At 31.4% G+C, this 16,612-nt stretch overlaps 1 protein-coding gene across 1 annotated transcript in view; it reads left to right on the top strand.

Moving 5' to 3' along the window:
- LOC114342090 (uncharacterized) overlaps positions 1–16,612 on the top strand; it is a 117,755-nt gene that overhangs the window by 30,054 nt on the left and 71,089 nt on the right. The window contains exon 2 of the mRNA XM_028292883.2: positions 3,937–4,056. Coding sequence (XP_028148684.2) covers positions 3,937–4,056 — 120 coding nt within the window. The remainder of the gene's footprint in view (positions 1–3,936; positions 4,057–16,612) is intronic.

A 16,612-nucleotide genomic window follows, 5' to 3' on the forward strand; every position in this document is an offset into this window, starting at 1 on the left:
TTTTCACCCCCAACAGGGGGTGAAACTCACCCCCAGGGCAAAAGCACACATCGGCACAATATCACTTTTTTTTCTCTGACGTGTTAGATATGTGTGTGCCAAATTTCATGTCAATCCAAGCGGTTCTTTAAAATTTAGAGGTTTTGCAATATTTTACTGTTAAAGAACGTACTATAACATTTATAGAGTTTACGGGAAATTAAATTCGAGATAGGAAAGAATCAACTAACGTCAATATAATGTTTCATTTCCCGTTAAAACTGAAATTGTATTAATGCACGGGTATGTTTTTGATGCTATCTTTATACCCTTGTAATATATTGATAAACTGGTATAAAAGTAATAATTATCCTAAAAATATTTTTTGATTTGACTATATAACACATAGAAAATGATATTTACGTGGTAAGATATATTTGGTATAAATTCAAACGGAGCTAACTACTGAATGTCCAACAAACTTAAAAATGATTTAGTTTTCGAATAACACAAGAGAAAATAAAATCAAAATCCAGTAACCTAAGATATAATAAAAAATAAGACCAGAATGTTAAAAGATACAGGAAACTCAAATAAGTTTTGAAAAAAAAAACTATTTGGGAACTAAATACATTATTGTGGTATAGCTAGAGAAATAAAAAGCTTTTCAAAAGTCGCAATATGAGTAAAAACTACTTTGATGAATAAAGATAAAGAAAAATAAAATTAAGATTTAGTTATTAATATGACGAGCGGCACATCCCCTAAAACACGCTTATTTCTCGAGATACTGATCATGGTGTGGTGAATGTCTAATTTTGGTCGTACTTTATGTTTTTGATAGTGTAGAAAATGAAAACATTTCATTCAAACAATGAAATTATGTGGGGAAATTTTTATGATATATATTTCTCACTTTTATGAAGATCAATCTGGTTCCGAAGCTTCATATTAGCAGAAGAACAACAAGGTTTTAGGTCGGGAAAATCATGAACTGACGCTATATTTATAATGAGGCCAGTTCAAGAGAAAGCGTTAGAATACAACAAACCGGCATATTTATGTTTCGTTGACCTTAAGAAGGCATTTGACAGGGTCAAATTAAAGGACGTTATTCATTTGTTATACTCAAGAGTGGTACCTCCAGGAATACTTAAAACGATCGAAAACATCTATCAGAACAACAAAATAAAAGTAAAAGCAGAAGATGAACTAAATGACCCAATTGAAGCTGGTAATGGGATAAGACAGGGGGATTCCTTAAGTCCTTTACTGTTCAACCTGATCATGGATGAAATAATAAAAAAGTAAGAACTAAAAAAGATACCAAATAGGACAAAAACAACTTAAAATAATCTGCTATGCTGTCGATGCAATACTATGAAGATGATTTACAACGTATATCTCTCAAATTGAAGATGATTTACAACGTAAGCTGCACCAATTTAACATAACCGACAGATAATTTAACATGTTTATTTCCCCAAAAAAGACAAAATGTATGGTTGTAACAACAAATCCAATAAGATGTAAATTTGAGGTGGGGAGTCAGATAATAGAACAAGTGATGGAGTTTAAATATCTAGGAATCGCACTCTCTAGCTCGTAAGAAAACTGGAAGATCAGCTGAACAGAGCAAACAGAGCCGCAGGTTGCCTGAATGACACAATATGGAGAAAAAAAATATCGGAAACTAAATGATACAAAATAATGAAAAAACATAATTTTGTAATGTGAAGCTCAAAGTTGGCTACATAGTGCAGTCACTGAAGGTGAATATGAGCTATTACCTCCGATTTCGTTGAACCTCCATAGATTTGCACGAAAATTGGTGAGTGGTTAAAGGATATCTCAAGGAACAAAGGTGGCATGGTGCCAACTTGCGCTTTTACCCTGGGGGTGGATGCCACCCCTCCTCGGGGGTAAAAATTATTTTATAAAAAAAAACCCTACAATTCGATAGAGCGACAAATTATAAGCAAAATTTGTTATATAAAGTTATTAAAATAAATCAAAACTTTTTGAGTTATTAAAGATCAAAGATTTTAATTTTTCGTGATAAAAATGCATGTTTTTTAACCGATTTTTCATAAATAACTCAAAAACTATAAGTTTTTACAAAAAAGTTATTATTGTCAAAATTGAGGCTAATAAAAAATCAAATACATTTTTTTCTAGAAAAACCTTTCAATGTTAACTGAAAGTGAGTTATAGGTAATTGAATATATATTTCTTTTGTCGCGTACCCAAATCTAAGTGTTCAAGCTTAAATACTGGGAAAATGATGCATTTTATAACATAAACTTATTAAATATTTGTCAAAGCTCATTGAAATATCTATCAAATAAGTGCTCGAACAAGTTGATAGCATTAAAGTTTATGCACCAAAAATGTTTCAAAATGTATCTTTTAAAAATTTTTCTAAAAAATGTTATTGTATTTTTGTAAATAACTCCGTTAAATTTTAAAGTAGCAAGTTCATCTAATAACTGGTTAAAATTTTATTCCAAGATCTGTTAAAAAACGTCAAAATAGTCATTTATACCTCTTACTTTTTTAAAAATAAAAGGTTAAATGGCCCCAGTTACATGGTTCTCGCAGCAAAATTTAAATTTGAAACGTTTCTATCTCCGTTATTTTTTACTCTACAAAAATAGTAAAATGGGTAAAGTATTTGTTACAGAAAAAACTAAAATTTAGTTATTTATCGTTTTTTACGTATATTGAGTATTTTTGGAGTTCTTATCAAAAGAAAATGAAAAGTACGATAATTCTAAAAATTCTGATTTTTTAAATTATACCTTTTTTCCAAAAATATGCATTCTAAACCGGTCAAATTTGTTGAAATAATTAACTATGATAACATAAAGAAATTCTTGTGAGGATTGCTACAAATTTTAATTTTTGCGGAAATGGCGTATGTTTAGTTTTTAACTTTTTCCTAAAAAAATCGAAAGGGTTCTCTTATTTTCATCATAACTTGCTTAATTTTGATGCTATTACCTTTTACTGAAGCTCATTTGATAGGTATTCTGAAGTAATTTGACAAGTGCTTAACAAATATATTCTATAAAATGCATCGTTTTCCCGTTATGTAAGCTTGAATAATTAGATTTGAGTACACGTCGAAAAAAAATATACATTCAATTACCCATAACTCACTTTAAAATAACATTAGTTTAGTTCTTTAAGTAGGGAGTGTATTAAATTTTTTTTATCTTTAATTTTGGTAATTATAGCTTTTTTACAAAAGCTTATAGTTTTTGAGTAATACGTGAAAAACAGCTTTAAAACATGCATTTTTTTTAAGAAAAAATAAAATTTTTGATATTTAATAACTCAAAAAGTATTGATTTATGTTAATAACTTTATATAACAAATTTTGCTTAGAAGTTGCCCCTCTATCGATTTCTGGTATTATTTTTAATAAAAAAATTTCATCCCCGAGAAGGGGTGGCAATCACCCCCAGGGTAAAAGCGCAAGTTAACATCATGTCACCTTTGTTCCTTGAAGTATCTTCTAAACCAATTTTCATGAAAATCGATGAAGGTTAAACGAAATAGGAGGTGAAAACCTTCAGTGACTCCACTAACAATAATTTTTGTTATTAACTTTTATTGCTATCTATTACTATAGCGGATCTACTGAGCTTTATCTCACTAATCAATCACCCTATAGAATACTAATAAACCCAGTTGTAACTCTCCAACTTAAATTAGCTTGTGGTTCTTAATTAATTGTAATATTTTTTCATGTTAATAATCTGTTTAAATAAAGGGATATTTTACTTGCAAGCACCATTTACAATGTTTTTTTGTAAGAAGTTTGTCGTTGACTAAATGCATGAAAAATGTCAACTTTTGTCAAAAAATATCGACCTTATCCCGAAATAATTAACAAAAATTAAATAAAATATTTACTTAAAATTATTTAAACACGCTTTTTTTTAATTCTAGACATAAAGAGCTGCTACAAAGAACCGTGCCCAGAGGATACCTTCGCATGTGAAAAGACTAGTAAAATTTCACCAGACCGAAAACATATTTTACACGAGATTCATTGTCTCGGACTGAAGGGTAAGTTACAAAAAAAAAATAAGTTGACCAAAGTTCTTCTAAAAAAAACAAAACTCTGATTTTGAAAGTTTTTAAAACTCTTTGACGGTACGTGTTATTACCAAAAATAAATCCCTACTATGAAGTTTGAGTTTTATTACTCGTCATCATCATTATTTATCCAGCTTATGCGTTAAAAGATGAAAATAGGCCTCCCCCAATTTCTTATTAAAGTTATAAGTACTTATTAATGTTATTTCGGTCTAGAACTTCATTCAAATTGAATTCAATTCCCAGCCACCCTTTTGACGTCGTCTGTCCTCGGACTGGGACGTTTCGCCGTCGCCGTTTCGCTGTCGCCATTTCGCCGTCGCCATTTCGCCGTTGGGGGGGCAGGGGTGAATATAAAAATTAGAAATGGTTTTTTGTGACGTTCGTGATCGAGACAGTGCACCAAAATTTGGGAATAAGTAGGACATGACGTAACTAAGTAGAATCTCCAGGGGCGGAAACCAGAGCGGGGGACGAGGGTAGTTATAAGGGGCCAAAGACGCGATTTTTATTATTTTTTTTATGACGCTCATGATCGAGATAGTTTGGGAATAGAATAGAAATTTGGGAATAAGTAGGTCATCACGTACCTAAGTAAAATCTTTAGGGTCGCAACGCTGCGTGGCCGACAAAGGGGTGGGGGTAGGGGTGAATATAAAAAATATAATAGACTTTTTACGACGTTCGTGATTGATATAGTGCACCAAGATTTGGGTATAAGTACACCATGACATAATTAAGTAAAATCCCCAGAGCCGGAAACCAGAGTGGGGGAGGAAGGTTAAGGGAAGGGGAGGATAAGGGGTCAAAATCCCGTTTTTTATTTTTTTTTGTGACCCTCATGATCGAGATAGTGCACCAAAATTTGGGAATAAGTAGATCATGACGTAACTAAGTAAAATCTTCAGGAGTGGAACGCTGCGTGGCCGACAAAGGGGTGGGGCAGGGGTGAATATAAAAAAAGGTAAGGGGTTTTTTGCGAAGTTTGTGATTGAGATAGTGCACCAGAATTTGGGAATAAGTAGACCATGATATAACTAAGTAATATCCCCTGAGGCGGAAACCAGAATGGCGGAGGAGGGTAGTAATAGGGGTAAAATTCGCGGTTTTTATTTTTTTTTGTGGCGCTCATGATGGAAACAGTGCACCAAAATTTGGGAGTAAGTAGGTCATGACGTAGCTAAGTAAAACCTCCAGGGGCGGAACGCTGCATGGGGTACAAAGGGGTGTTAGGCAGGGGTGAGTATAAAAATATATAATATATTTTTTGGGGGGGTTTTTTGGCCATTTATGATCGAGATAGTGCACCAAAATTTGGGAATAAGTAAATCATGACAGTATTAAGTAAAATCTCCAGGGGCGGAACGCTGCGTGGGGGACAAATGTTGTGCCAGGTCACAAAAAAAATAATACATACTGCGATTTTGACCCCTTAAAACTACCCTCATCCCCAACTCTGGTTTCCGGCTCTGGGGATTTTACTTAGCTAAGTCATGGTTTACTTATTCCCAAATTTTGGTGCACTATCTCAATCTAGAACGTCGCAAAAAACCCCTTATATTTTTTATATTCACACCTACCCCCACCCCTTTATGGGCCACGCAGCGCTCCACCCCTGGATATTATACTTAGTTACCTCATGACCTACTTATTCCCAAATTTTGGTGCACTATCTCGATCATGAGCGTCACAAAAAAATAATAAAAACGGCGACTTTGACTCCTTATAACTACCCTCATCCCCCACTCTGGTTTCTGGCTCTGGGGATTCTACTCAGTAATGTCATGGTCTACTTATTCCCAAATTTTGGTCCACTATCTCAATCACGAACGTCGCAAAAAACCCTTTATATTTCTTATATTCACCCCTACCCCCACTCCTTTGTCGTCCACGCAGCGTTCCGCCCCTAGCGATTATACTTAGTTACCTCCTGTCCTACTTATTCCCAAATTTTGGTGCACTATCTCGGTCATGAGCGTCACAAAAAAAAATAATAAAAACCGCGACTTTGACCCCTTATAACTACCCTCGGCCCCCACTCTGGTTTCCGGCCGTTGGTGAAACTCATGTACACAACTAATTTAACATATCCCCGTATAGTTTTTCCATATTACTTATCACGAACAAAATCCGCTTCTATCTCTCCGACGAAAATAAAATTTTATGAGTATTTATAACCCTATTTATACTCCAGGAAAATAACCTATAAATAGACCATGTTCGGGACACTCAAATATCCAGGTAGCTGATTACTTTTTAGTTATTGTAGACCTATAGGAAGAAAACATACCTGTTTCCTGCCTAGAGTTTAGTGCAAAAATCGCGATTTTTTCGATTTTTTGCACCCCATTCAAAAGCTAAACAGTTGACATAACAGTAGTAAATTTAATTTTTTAGAACATTAAAAAGCCTCCAAACTGCCGATTTTTGAAAGTTAAAAAGTTAATTTGTTGCTACGCAAACTGCAAAATAAGTGAAAATCGTTATTTGTTAATAACTTTTTCTAAAACTACCTTAGAACTTTAGTGTGTCACCCAAAGTTATGAGATATTGGGGTACTTAACAAACCCTCAAAATTTGAGACCGTTCCACTAATTAGTTTAAAAGTTATTGTATTTGTTTATCCCAGAGACCTTTCTTTTGCAATAACATAAAACAGAAAATAATGAATATAGGGCACTTCTGCGTATGCCAAATGACAGTAGAAAAGTGATTATTCAAAATGTACCTACTAAAAAAGATAAAAAAATTATCTATTATTGTCAAAAAAAAATATTGCCAAATTTTTGAAATTTTGCAGTTTATAAACATTTAGAATAACTTTAAAAATATTGTCCGTAGAAAAAGTAATTTTACATATTCGAAAAGACGGTATTTTACACGAATTTTTAAAAATGTAATTCAATTAGTAACTAGTCGTGGTAAGTGAAGGAGGAGCTGGGAGCAGACAAATGCACGAGTTCAAAAACTAAAAAAGGCAACTTAAAACTAATATTATTTTCTATTTCTCAGGATCTACTGAATATATGTTCATCTTTTTTTAAGTTGTATGCAATTTTTCTGTGCATTACAAATATTATGCAATTTGTCTATACATTTATTAAATAATAAACAGTCTAATTTGTTTAAACAATTCTTGAAAAAATATTTTTTTTACAAAAATCTATTTTTTTAATCATAGTATCATTAACGATCATAGAAAAAGTTACAGTATACTTTAATAAATAAATTATCTTCAATAAAAATAATTATCTAATAAAAAAAATTTATTTATTTAAGTGTACTTTAACTTGTTCTATGATCAGTATGATACTCTGATTAAGAAAAAAGGTTTTTTGTAAAAAAAATATTTTTCAAGAATTGTTTATACAAATTAGACTCTTTATTAATTAATAAATTTATAAAAAAAATTGCATATTTGTACATACAGATTAAAAAAAGAAAGATCAAAATCCATTGAGCTGATCCGGAGATACAGAAAATTGTATTAGTTTGAAATTGCTTTTTTGGTATTTTAACTCGGTGGATTTACAAAAATATATTTTTTTAATCATAGTATCATTAACGATCATAGAAAAAGTTACAGTATACTTTAATAAATAAATTATCTTCAATAAAAATAATTATCTAATAAAAAAAATTTATTTATTTAAGTGTACTTTAACTTGTTCTATGATCAGTATGATACTCTGATTAAGAAAAAAGGTTTTTTGTAAAAAAAATATTTTTCAAGAATTGTTTAAACAAATTAGACTGTTTATTAATTAATAAATTTATAAAAAAAATTGCATATTTGTACATACAGATTAAAAAAAAGAAAGATCAAAATCCATTGAGCTGATCCGGAGATACAGAAAATTGTATTAGTTTGAAATTGCTTTTTTGGTATTTTAACTCGGTGGATTTATAGGTTCCCCCTAGTAACCTTTCGAACTAGATTTTTGAAAAATCGTAGAGGGTGCTGTGAAGGTACAATGTCTGCGCAAATTTTTAACAAAAAATACAAATCCCATTGTTTAAAATGACATCAATCAATTAAGATTCCTTAATTATTATTAACAAATTAGCAGTGATTTCAAAAAAGCACATGGCTAACTTTGTCCCAAATGAACCCAGACTAAATTTTTTTACTTAAAAATTCGTGTTAAAATACTAGCTTTTTGAATATATAAAAAGATTTTTTCTATGGACAATATTTTTAAAGTTATTCTAAATGTTGATAAACTTGAAAATTTAAAAAATTTGGCATTAGGATTTTTGACTATATTCATTTTTTTTTATTTTTTTTATTTTTTAATACATTTTGATACTATCACTCTTCTACTTTAACTTGGAATACTCAGACTTGCCCATGTTAATTATTTTCTGTCTTATGTTCTTGCAAAATAAAGGTCTCTGGGATAAACAAATAGAATAACTTTTAAACTAATCAATGGATCAGTCTCAAATTTTAAGGGTTTGTTAAGTACCAAAATACCCAACTTTGTGTAAAACTCGAAAATTCTAAGTTAAATTTAGTAAAAGTTAATAACAAATATCGATTTTCATTTATTTTGCAATTTGCGAAGCAACAAATTGACATTTTATCTTTAAAAAATTGGTATTTTTAAGCTTTTTTCGATGTTCTAAAAAATCAAATTTTATAGTTTTATGTCAACTATTTGGCTTTTTAATGGGGTGCAAAAAATCGAAAAATCGCGTTTTTTGCACAAAATTGTTAATAATTAACAAACGGAGCGAAATCTAGGCAGGAACAGGTAGGTTTTCTTCCTATAGGTCTACAATAACTAAAGAAGTAGTCAGCTACCTGGATCTTTAAGTGTCATGAGAAAATCCTGATTTCTCTGGTATATTATAACAATATTGCTGTTGTTGAAAATGGTCTGTGATAGGTTTACACATACTTTTATAAAAACTAATTTAGAAACAAAGTGGTCAACATAATAATGGAAGAGGAGCCCAATTGTAATTGTACCCGGTAAATGCACTCCTACCATATATTGAAAAAAAATCTATCCTTAAAAAAACTCAAAGTCGTCAGAATAATATAAGGTAAGTCAAGTATATGCAGAACAGTGTATATTTCAAAAATCTGACGGTTTGAGCAGGGCGTACCTAAGGAAATGGGTGAGTCAAGAAATTTCACTAGAAAAAAGCGAATATTTGGAGAAATAAACGTCAGATCAAAAAACTAAAAAATACTTTTCAAAAATCTATCGAATTATACCAAACACGAGCCTCCACGGAAAGAGGTGGGGGTAAATTTAAAATATTAAATAGGGACCCCGTGATATTTCACGAAATGAACATTAGATCGAAAAAATGTTAAATACACGTACATATTCAATATTTTTTAAAAATCTATCAAATTACACCAAACACCACCTCCCACGGTGGTGGGTGAGTGGTTTTAAATGGAAAATTAAATTAAATAATAGAAAGTCCCCACCTAAATGGAAAACTTTTTAAAAAATTCACGAGGAAAATAAACTTCCTGTAGCTAGCTGTATACCATAAATCACAAAAATACTAGGTTTGTTGTAAAATGTTTATTTTAAAATACCCTAAATAAGGGGCACAATAATACAAAACGTTTTCGGATTAATAAATCCATCATCAGTGTTCTAAAAGCAAAAAAAAATAGCATACCTGAGCCACCAAAATATGTTGGGTAAGAACCCTTTAAATGTAAACTATTATGGTATGTTACATATTTATATAAAATTTAAATGATTGAATAATATAAAATTGAATTGGGTTTTTACCAAACACGTTTTGGTGGCTCAGGCATGCTATTTTTTGGCTTTTAGAACATTGATGACGGATTTCTTAAACCCTTAGTAAGGGTATTTTAACCTTTAACTACCCGCGCATCAAGTTATAACATAACTACACGCGTGGCGTACTTTATACGCCACAAGAGAATACACTTAAAAACAGCGGATTTGTTTATTTTTTTTTGAAAAAATACACTTAGTTGTTTGTTATAAACCTTATTCGGCATCAGTGAATACTTAGAGTTCCTTCTCAGTAAGATAATTGGGATTTATAACTGGAATCATGGAATAACTGCATTCCATGATAAATAAAATTACTAATAAAAAAATTTCTGAAATGTGATTTTTTACAGGAGAAAAAGTATTGTTCATAAAGAAAAATATATTTTGTAACATAATGACTAAAAAACAATTGAAATGTGTACTTATATTACTACTTATATTAATATAATCGTAGCGTATATTATCGACCACCGGAAACAACAAATAATAAACTGTAAATTAAGGTCTTCCCAGAACGCCGATTGTAACGAAACTAAAACCAAATTGTAAAGCACATTCCAGTGATAGGTTAGAGAGATAAACAAGGTCAAAATTTAAATTTTTAAATATATTTGCAGTAAAATTCTTATATATGGCGTACAAAATACGCCAGCGCGTGTAGTTAAAGGTTAAAATATGCCTTTTACAACGAATCTAGTATTTTCGTAACTTTTTTTGGTTTGAGGACCTAATCTTCGCAACCCAATAGGTCCCCATAACGCTCGAGTGACTGCAAATTTAGCATACTTTCCTCCCCTACTATAATTATTATAAATTAAGTACACAAAAATATTAAGTTTTAGCAAATAAATATAATAAATCAGTAATAGTGTTAGAATCCGAAAATTAGATTATTACCAAATGACAAAACTATGCTATAATTCCATAATTTGGAAGAGTAATATCATCGTTTAAAGTCGGAATATCCTCAAATTTAAATGTACGAAAATTACCCGTTCAATTTGCGTTTTGTCATAAGAAATCACAAAATGTATAATTACTACATATATTTGTGCTTCTATATAGCAGAATTGGTCTGCTATGGTCATAGAAATACCAAAAATTATGTTTTTTTTTTTAATAGTAAAAATTAGTAAAAGCTGAGGCAATAAATCACGAATCCATAGATAAATGGGTTAGGTTACAAAAGACATGTTCGCAAGACCCGTTCATTTACATAGACAGTTCTGGTAGGAGTTGCAATTTCTGATTATATTTTATAGAAAATAAAAAGCAAGAAAAAGATAAAACTAGAGGTAGAAAAATCATAGTTTTGGATGACGACACAAGAAATATTATACGTCGAAAAATTCAATCATTTTATTTTCGGAGTGAAACTTCAACACGGAAAAAAATTTCTTAGGAGCTTGAAAACAATGCCTGCTTACCCAAGATATCTCGTAGAGTATTAATCAGGACTGTGCGCGAAATGAACTTCTGATATGTGAAAGGCAACAGAAAAAGCACGTTATTAGAAAAAAATGAAATTATTGTGTGGAGAAGAAAATATTTAGAAGAAATACGCAAAATTCGCAGCACCGGATGGAAAATATATTATTTGGATGAAACCTGGATTAAAGAAGGTCATTCAGTCGGAAAAGTTTGGCAAGACTTAAATATCAAAAGTAAACGCGAAGCATTTATAGAAGGCTGGTCTACAGGAGTGGAAGCTCTATCAGGAAAGGGACGGCGTTTAATTATTACCCACAAAGGGAGTGATACATGGTTTCTTTATGATGGTTTGCTTCAATTTGAGTCAAGTAAAATAAAATTATCATGAAAAAATTACTTCCGAAGTATTTGAGAAATGGTTTTTAGGAAAATCTTAACAAAATTAGAACCTGGGTCTGTGGTTGTTATGGATAATGCGCTATATCAAAGCCGCATACTAGAAAAATCACCGACGACAGCATGGCGGAAAGGGAGAATTCAAGAATGGCTTACAGAAAAGGGGATTGCTTACGAAGAATTAATGCTCAAAATTCAGCTACTTTACATTGCGCAGTTAAGGAAAATGGAATATCTGAAATATGCTGTGGATGAAACTGCCAAAGATTATGAAATCAAAGTTCTGCTTCTACTACCTTATCATTGCGAACTTAATCCCACTGAACTTATTTGGGCGCAAGTGAAAGAGGAAGTAGCACGCAATAACAAAACGTTCAAATTAAATGAAATTAAGGAACTTCTGATACAAGCAATCCTCCATGTAACTCCAGAGAAATGGGCTAAATGTGTAGATCATATAATAATAATATAGTTAAAGAAGAACATATCGTATCTAGGAACTTAACACTCATATCAAAGTTTTAAGAGAGCCAATTATAATTATACCAGGTGACAGTGGCGTGCAGTGACTTTTTCTAAAGGAGAAGCGATTCAATAAGGATATCAAAATATTTTCTTAAGGGTCGAGCCACTTCCCACCTGATAACACTCTGATGCGCTATAGGGGCTCTCTATCAGCAAAGTGCTTATGTGAGACGTCCTGGGTACAAAGAGACACACTAAATCCTAGTGACCTATTTCTAGTGACTATAGTGACCTATCACTGATCTATATTGCTTGCTCGGGCCTTAAGTCCTCGCTCCGGGCTTCGTTTCCTAAAGAAGAGATCTATTTAAATGTTTTTTTTTTAATTCCGAGGCATTTTCCACAACACACAACTTTCAACAATATGACACTTATTTATACTTGAGCTCTATTCTCCTATCAACTTCTGATAATTGTTGAATTCGGTCTTTTTCAGTGGACTTGTAAAGTCTGTCTTCGCTTGTTGAATTTCTTGTAAAACTTTTAATGCATTTTAATACTGAAAAACTTCGTTCAACTGATGCACTTGTGACTGGGATAGTTTGTAGTAATTCACACAACTTGGACACTTCACACAGGGACTTTTTTAAACCAGTAGTTATAAGAAATACCCAGATTTCTGAGTATATCTTTATCACTATTGTGAGTTGTTCCACAAACAACACTTAACTTATAATGCAAAGCTGGCATATCAAAATATTTTCATTATTTAATCGTAGTGAAATAAATTCCTCTGTGGGAAATTTTGATGAATTATAATTAGAAATATTAAATAAGAATATAATATATAATTCTACAAATTTTAATTCGTTAAAATTGTGAAAGCGAAAATCATTTTTTGTAGAATGTTATCAAAAGATCTCTCTGATGTCGACATTATCAATCTTCATTCTTTTTCTTTCATGTTCAAACCCCATATTTTCAGTTTTATTCCAAATATTTTTAAACTGCTCTCATTTTTTAATTATCGTATTAATAAAGTCATCAATTTGTCTTACACAAAATGCAATGTCAATTGACTTCATCTGTAAAATGTCAAATAAAAGATTAGTAAAAGGGAAAATCTCCGCAAAAAATTTAAATCGAAATATTCTTTAAGCGAATGTATGTACCTAAATATATGTACCTAAGCACCCCTTAGAAGCAGTAACAGTCAGAGCATCCCAGTCTTGGAAGGCGATGGGAGAGATTAAATGTCCAGCAAACGACGGCAATGTTGCCAGATTCCTTTTAGCGGGAATTTTTAAATTTTATAGTCTAATGCCAGTTTGGTTTTAAATTTGACAGTTCTGTTTTCTCAAGTCAAAAATCTTAACCTTACTTTTACAAGTGATTAGGATTATTATGATTATTTTATTTACATGTAAATTGAAACAATAAATATTGTACTGTGCCATAATTTAAAACTCATTATGTTGCAGTCTTTTCCAGTTGATAAAAATGCAATTAAAAAACTTTTAGGTATGTAACTTCCACATTATTATTTATTTTTTAAGCATTAAGGTTGATGTTGATATCAAAAATTTAATTTAGATTTCAAAGATAGTTTTATGTAGGTAGATATTAATAGAGCAATACTAGATAATAGAGTAGATACAAAGTAAGCTGTAAGTAGTATAACTGCCCATATAATCACCTGTTATGTTGTTTTTTTAGATTTGCACTGTATGGATGGCACAGGAAGAGAACGAGAGTACAAGAACATGAAACATCTTATTATGAATGTATATATATATATATACATATATATATATATATACATCATTCTATCATTGTTGCGTCTGATAACATCCCAATTACATACATTATTGATACCTTCGAATTATTGCGTCCGTATATCGGACGCAATAATGTCAAGCCATAATTTTCGTTGTTCCTGTCGTTTTTCAAGTATCATTGCTACTCTGTAAGTTGACAAAATATTCAAACTTCTCCTTTTTAATTTCAATTTGGCAACATATAATCAGATGACAGATATATTTTATGATTTAAATTTTGTATCAGGACGCAATAATGTTAGCAACCAGTTTATTGTTAGTTCATCGATTTTCCGTGTTGGCGCTAAGATAATATACTACTCCAAGTATACATTTGACAAAGCACGCATATTATTGCTTCCGAAATGTGGCAACTCTGTTATCTATTTTTACTTTAATAGATATACATATTTGAGATCCGTATTGTACGTGGATTTTTAAGAAAATAGTTTTCTTAAAAACAGTTTACTATCAATATGAATCGTGGGAAGCGAATATTAAATGAGTGCCTAAAACAAGGTTATAGAATAGAAATATGCCTTGATGTCATGAACAATTTAAACAATTTTATAGACAAAGCTTACAAGAATCATAAATAAAAACAATAATAAATACAATTTACTAAAATTATACAAATTGTCAATATAAATTAAACATAATAAAGTGAAATAAAAATCAGTACCCTAACAATATATTGCAAAATTTAAAAAAAATTGCAAATTGCGTAATCTACCTAAAAAATTTAATAAGTTATGCTGCTGCATATGACACTCAAATATAGATTAAGATTCTACTTATACATAAGAATACTGTAATTTCTTAGTTATTGGTTAAGAAACTCTGCTATTGAATAATATTGGTCTTTCCGATAAATAGGCTTTTGTCATTTTAAGTTGCAGAGGGAGATGGTTGTATAGTTTTTTACAGAATATAATATAGATTTCTTTACTAACTCGCTGGACGGGATCGGTAAATAGATGTCAAAGGTAGAATTTCTGGTGGAATAGTCATGTCTAGGTCTTGCTGGAAAGACATGTAGATGTTTACGAATTAAGCAAACAGTTTCTAAAATATATAAAGAGGGTAGTGTTAGAATCCTGTGACCTTTGAAGTATCTTCTGCAATGTGTTGTTCTTCTGAGGCCAAACAGATATCTAATTGCTCTTTTTTGTAATTTCAAAACAACATCGGATTGGGCAGCTGTACCAGAACCCCAAAAAGGCAGACCATATCGAAGATGGGACTCGAACAATGAAAAGTATGTTATTTTGGAAGAGGCTAAATTCATTTCCTTCGAAACAGATCTTATTGCAAAGCAAGCTGAGGATAGTTTCTTGCTTAACACATCGATATGAAGGGACCATTTAAGGTTGCTATCTAAAAAAATACCAAGAAACTTTACAGAATCAACGATATTGATCTGGCTGTTATAAAGAGGTAAGGGTTGAAGAGTTCCTTTATAGGATAATGCTACTAATCTACGTTAAAAAATGGTAAATTAGAATCGGACCAGGATTTTATTGTGAGTAGATCAGAAGTTATAGTAGCATGAAGAGTTGCGATATTTGAGTTGCTCCAAGTGATACTGGTATCGTTAGCAAAAAGAAAAACTTTTCCATCGTTTTTTAAACTAGTGATGTCATTAGTAAAGATAAGGAAAAGTAGAGGACCCAATAATGAACCTTGTGAACCACATACAACATTTTTGAGACTAGAGTCTGTATCATTTGCTTTAATCCGTTGTTTCCTATTATCCAAGTAAGATTAAAACCAGTTCAAAGAAAGACCTTGAATTCCATAGAAATCTAGTTTTTTTATCAAAATGTCGTGATTTACACAATCAAAAGCTTTGACATAATCACAAAAAACAGTGGCAGTGTGCAGATTATTGTTTAATGCTTGATAAACCTCATGTAGTACAGAAAACATGGCATCGATGGTACATTTATTATTTAAAAAGCCGAACTGATTTTGTGATAAAATCTTGTTATCACAAATGAATGAATTCGAAACCTTTCTTGAATTAGGGAGATAGGAAATGGGATCTTGTTGTGACACAATAGTTGATGTTATATTTTTACTCACATTAACAAAGTATTCATTTAGATTTTCTGGGTCTGGAAGGGAAAATGTTTGAGTTGTGTGAGTTTTATTTCGAAGATCGTTTATTATGGACCAAGTTTCTTTTGCAACACTTTTAGAGCTTCTGAGACGATTTTGATAGTAAAATTTTTTAGCTGATTTTATAAGTTTTAAATAGATTGCCCTGTACTTGGTGATATATTCAGTAACAGAGACGTTGGTAGTAAATTTCTTGATGTAGACTAGTGAACGCATATTTTTGGCTGATATGCGGACACCTTTGGTAGTCCAGGGTTTGCGATGTTTTGGCTTAATTGTGATTAAAGGAAATGCTTTATTGAAGATACAGACAAGCTTATTCAACAAATCACTGAAATTATAATTGACGTCCATAGAAGGAAAATGCCACTCAGAGGTTAAGCATAAATTTTGGAATTTACGAAAGTTCCGACCGGAAAAAATCCTGCTTAACGTCGAGTTTTCGAGGAGGACTTGCTAAAGATGTTATAAACTTCGTATAAACCGCTTCATGATCAGATAGTCCCGCATTAACAG

The sequence above is a fragment of the Diabrotica virgifera genome, chromosome 4 (genome assembly GCF_917563875.1).
Source record: "Diabrotica virgifera virgifera chromosome 4, PGI_DIABVI_V3a".
Taxonomy (NCBI): Eukaryota; Metazoa; Arthropoda; class Insecta; order Coleoptera; family Chrysomelidae; genus Diabrotica; species Diabrotica virgifera.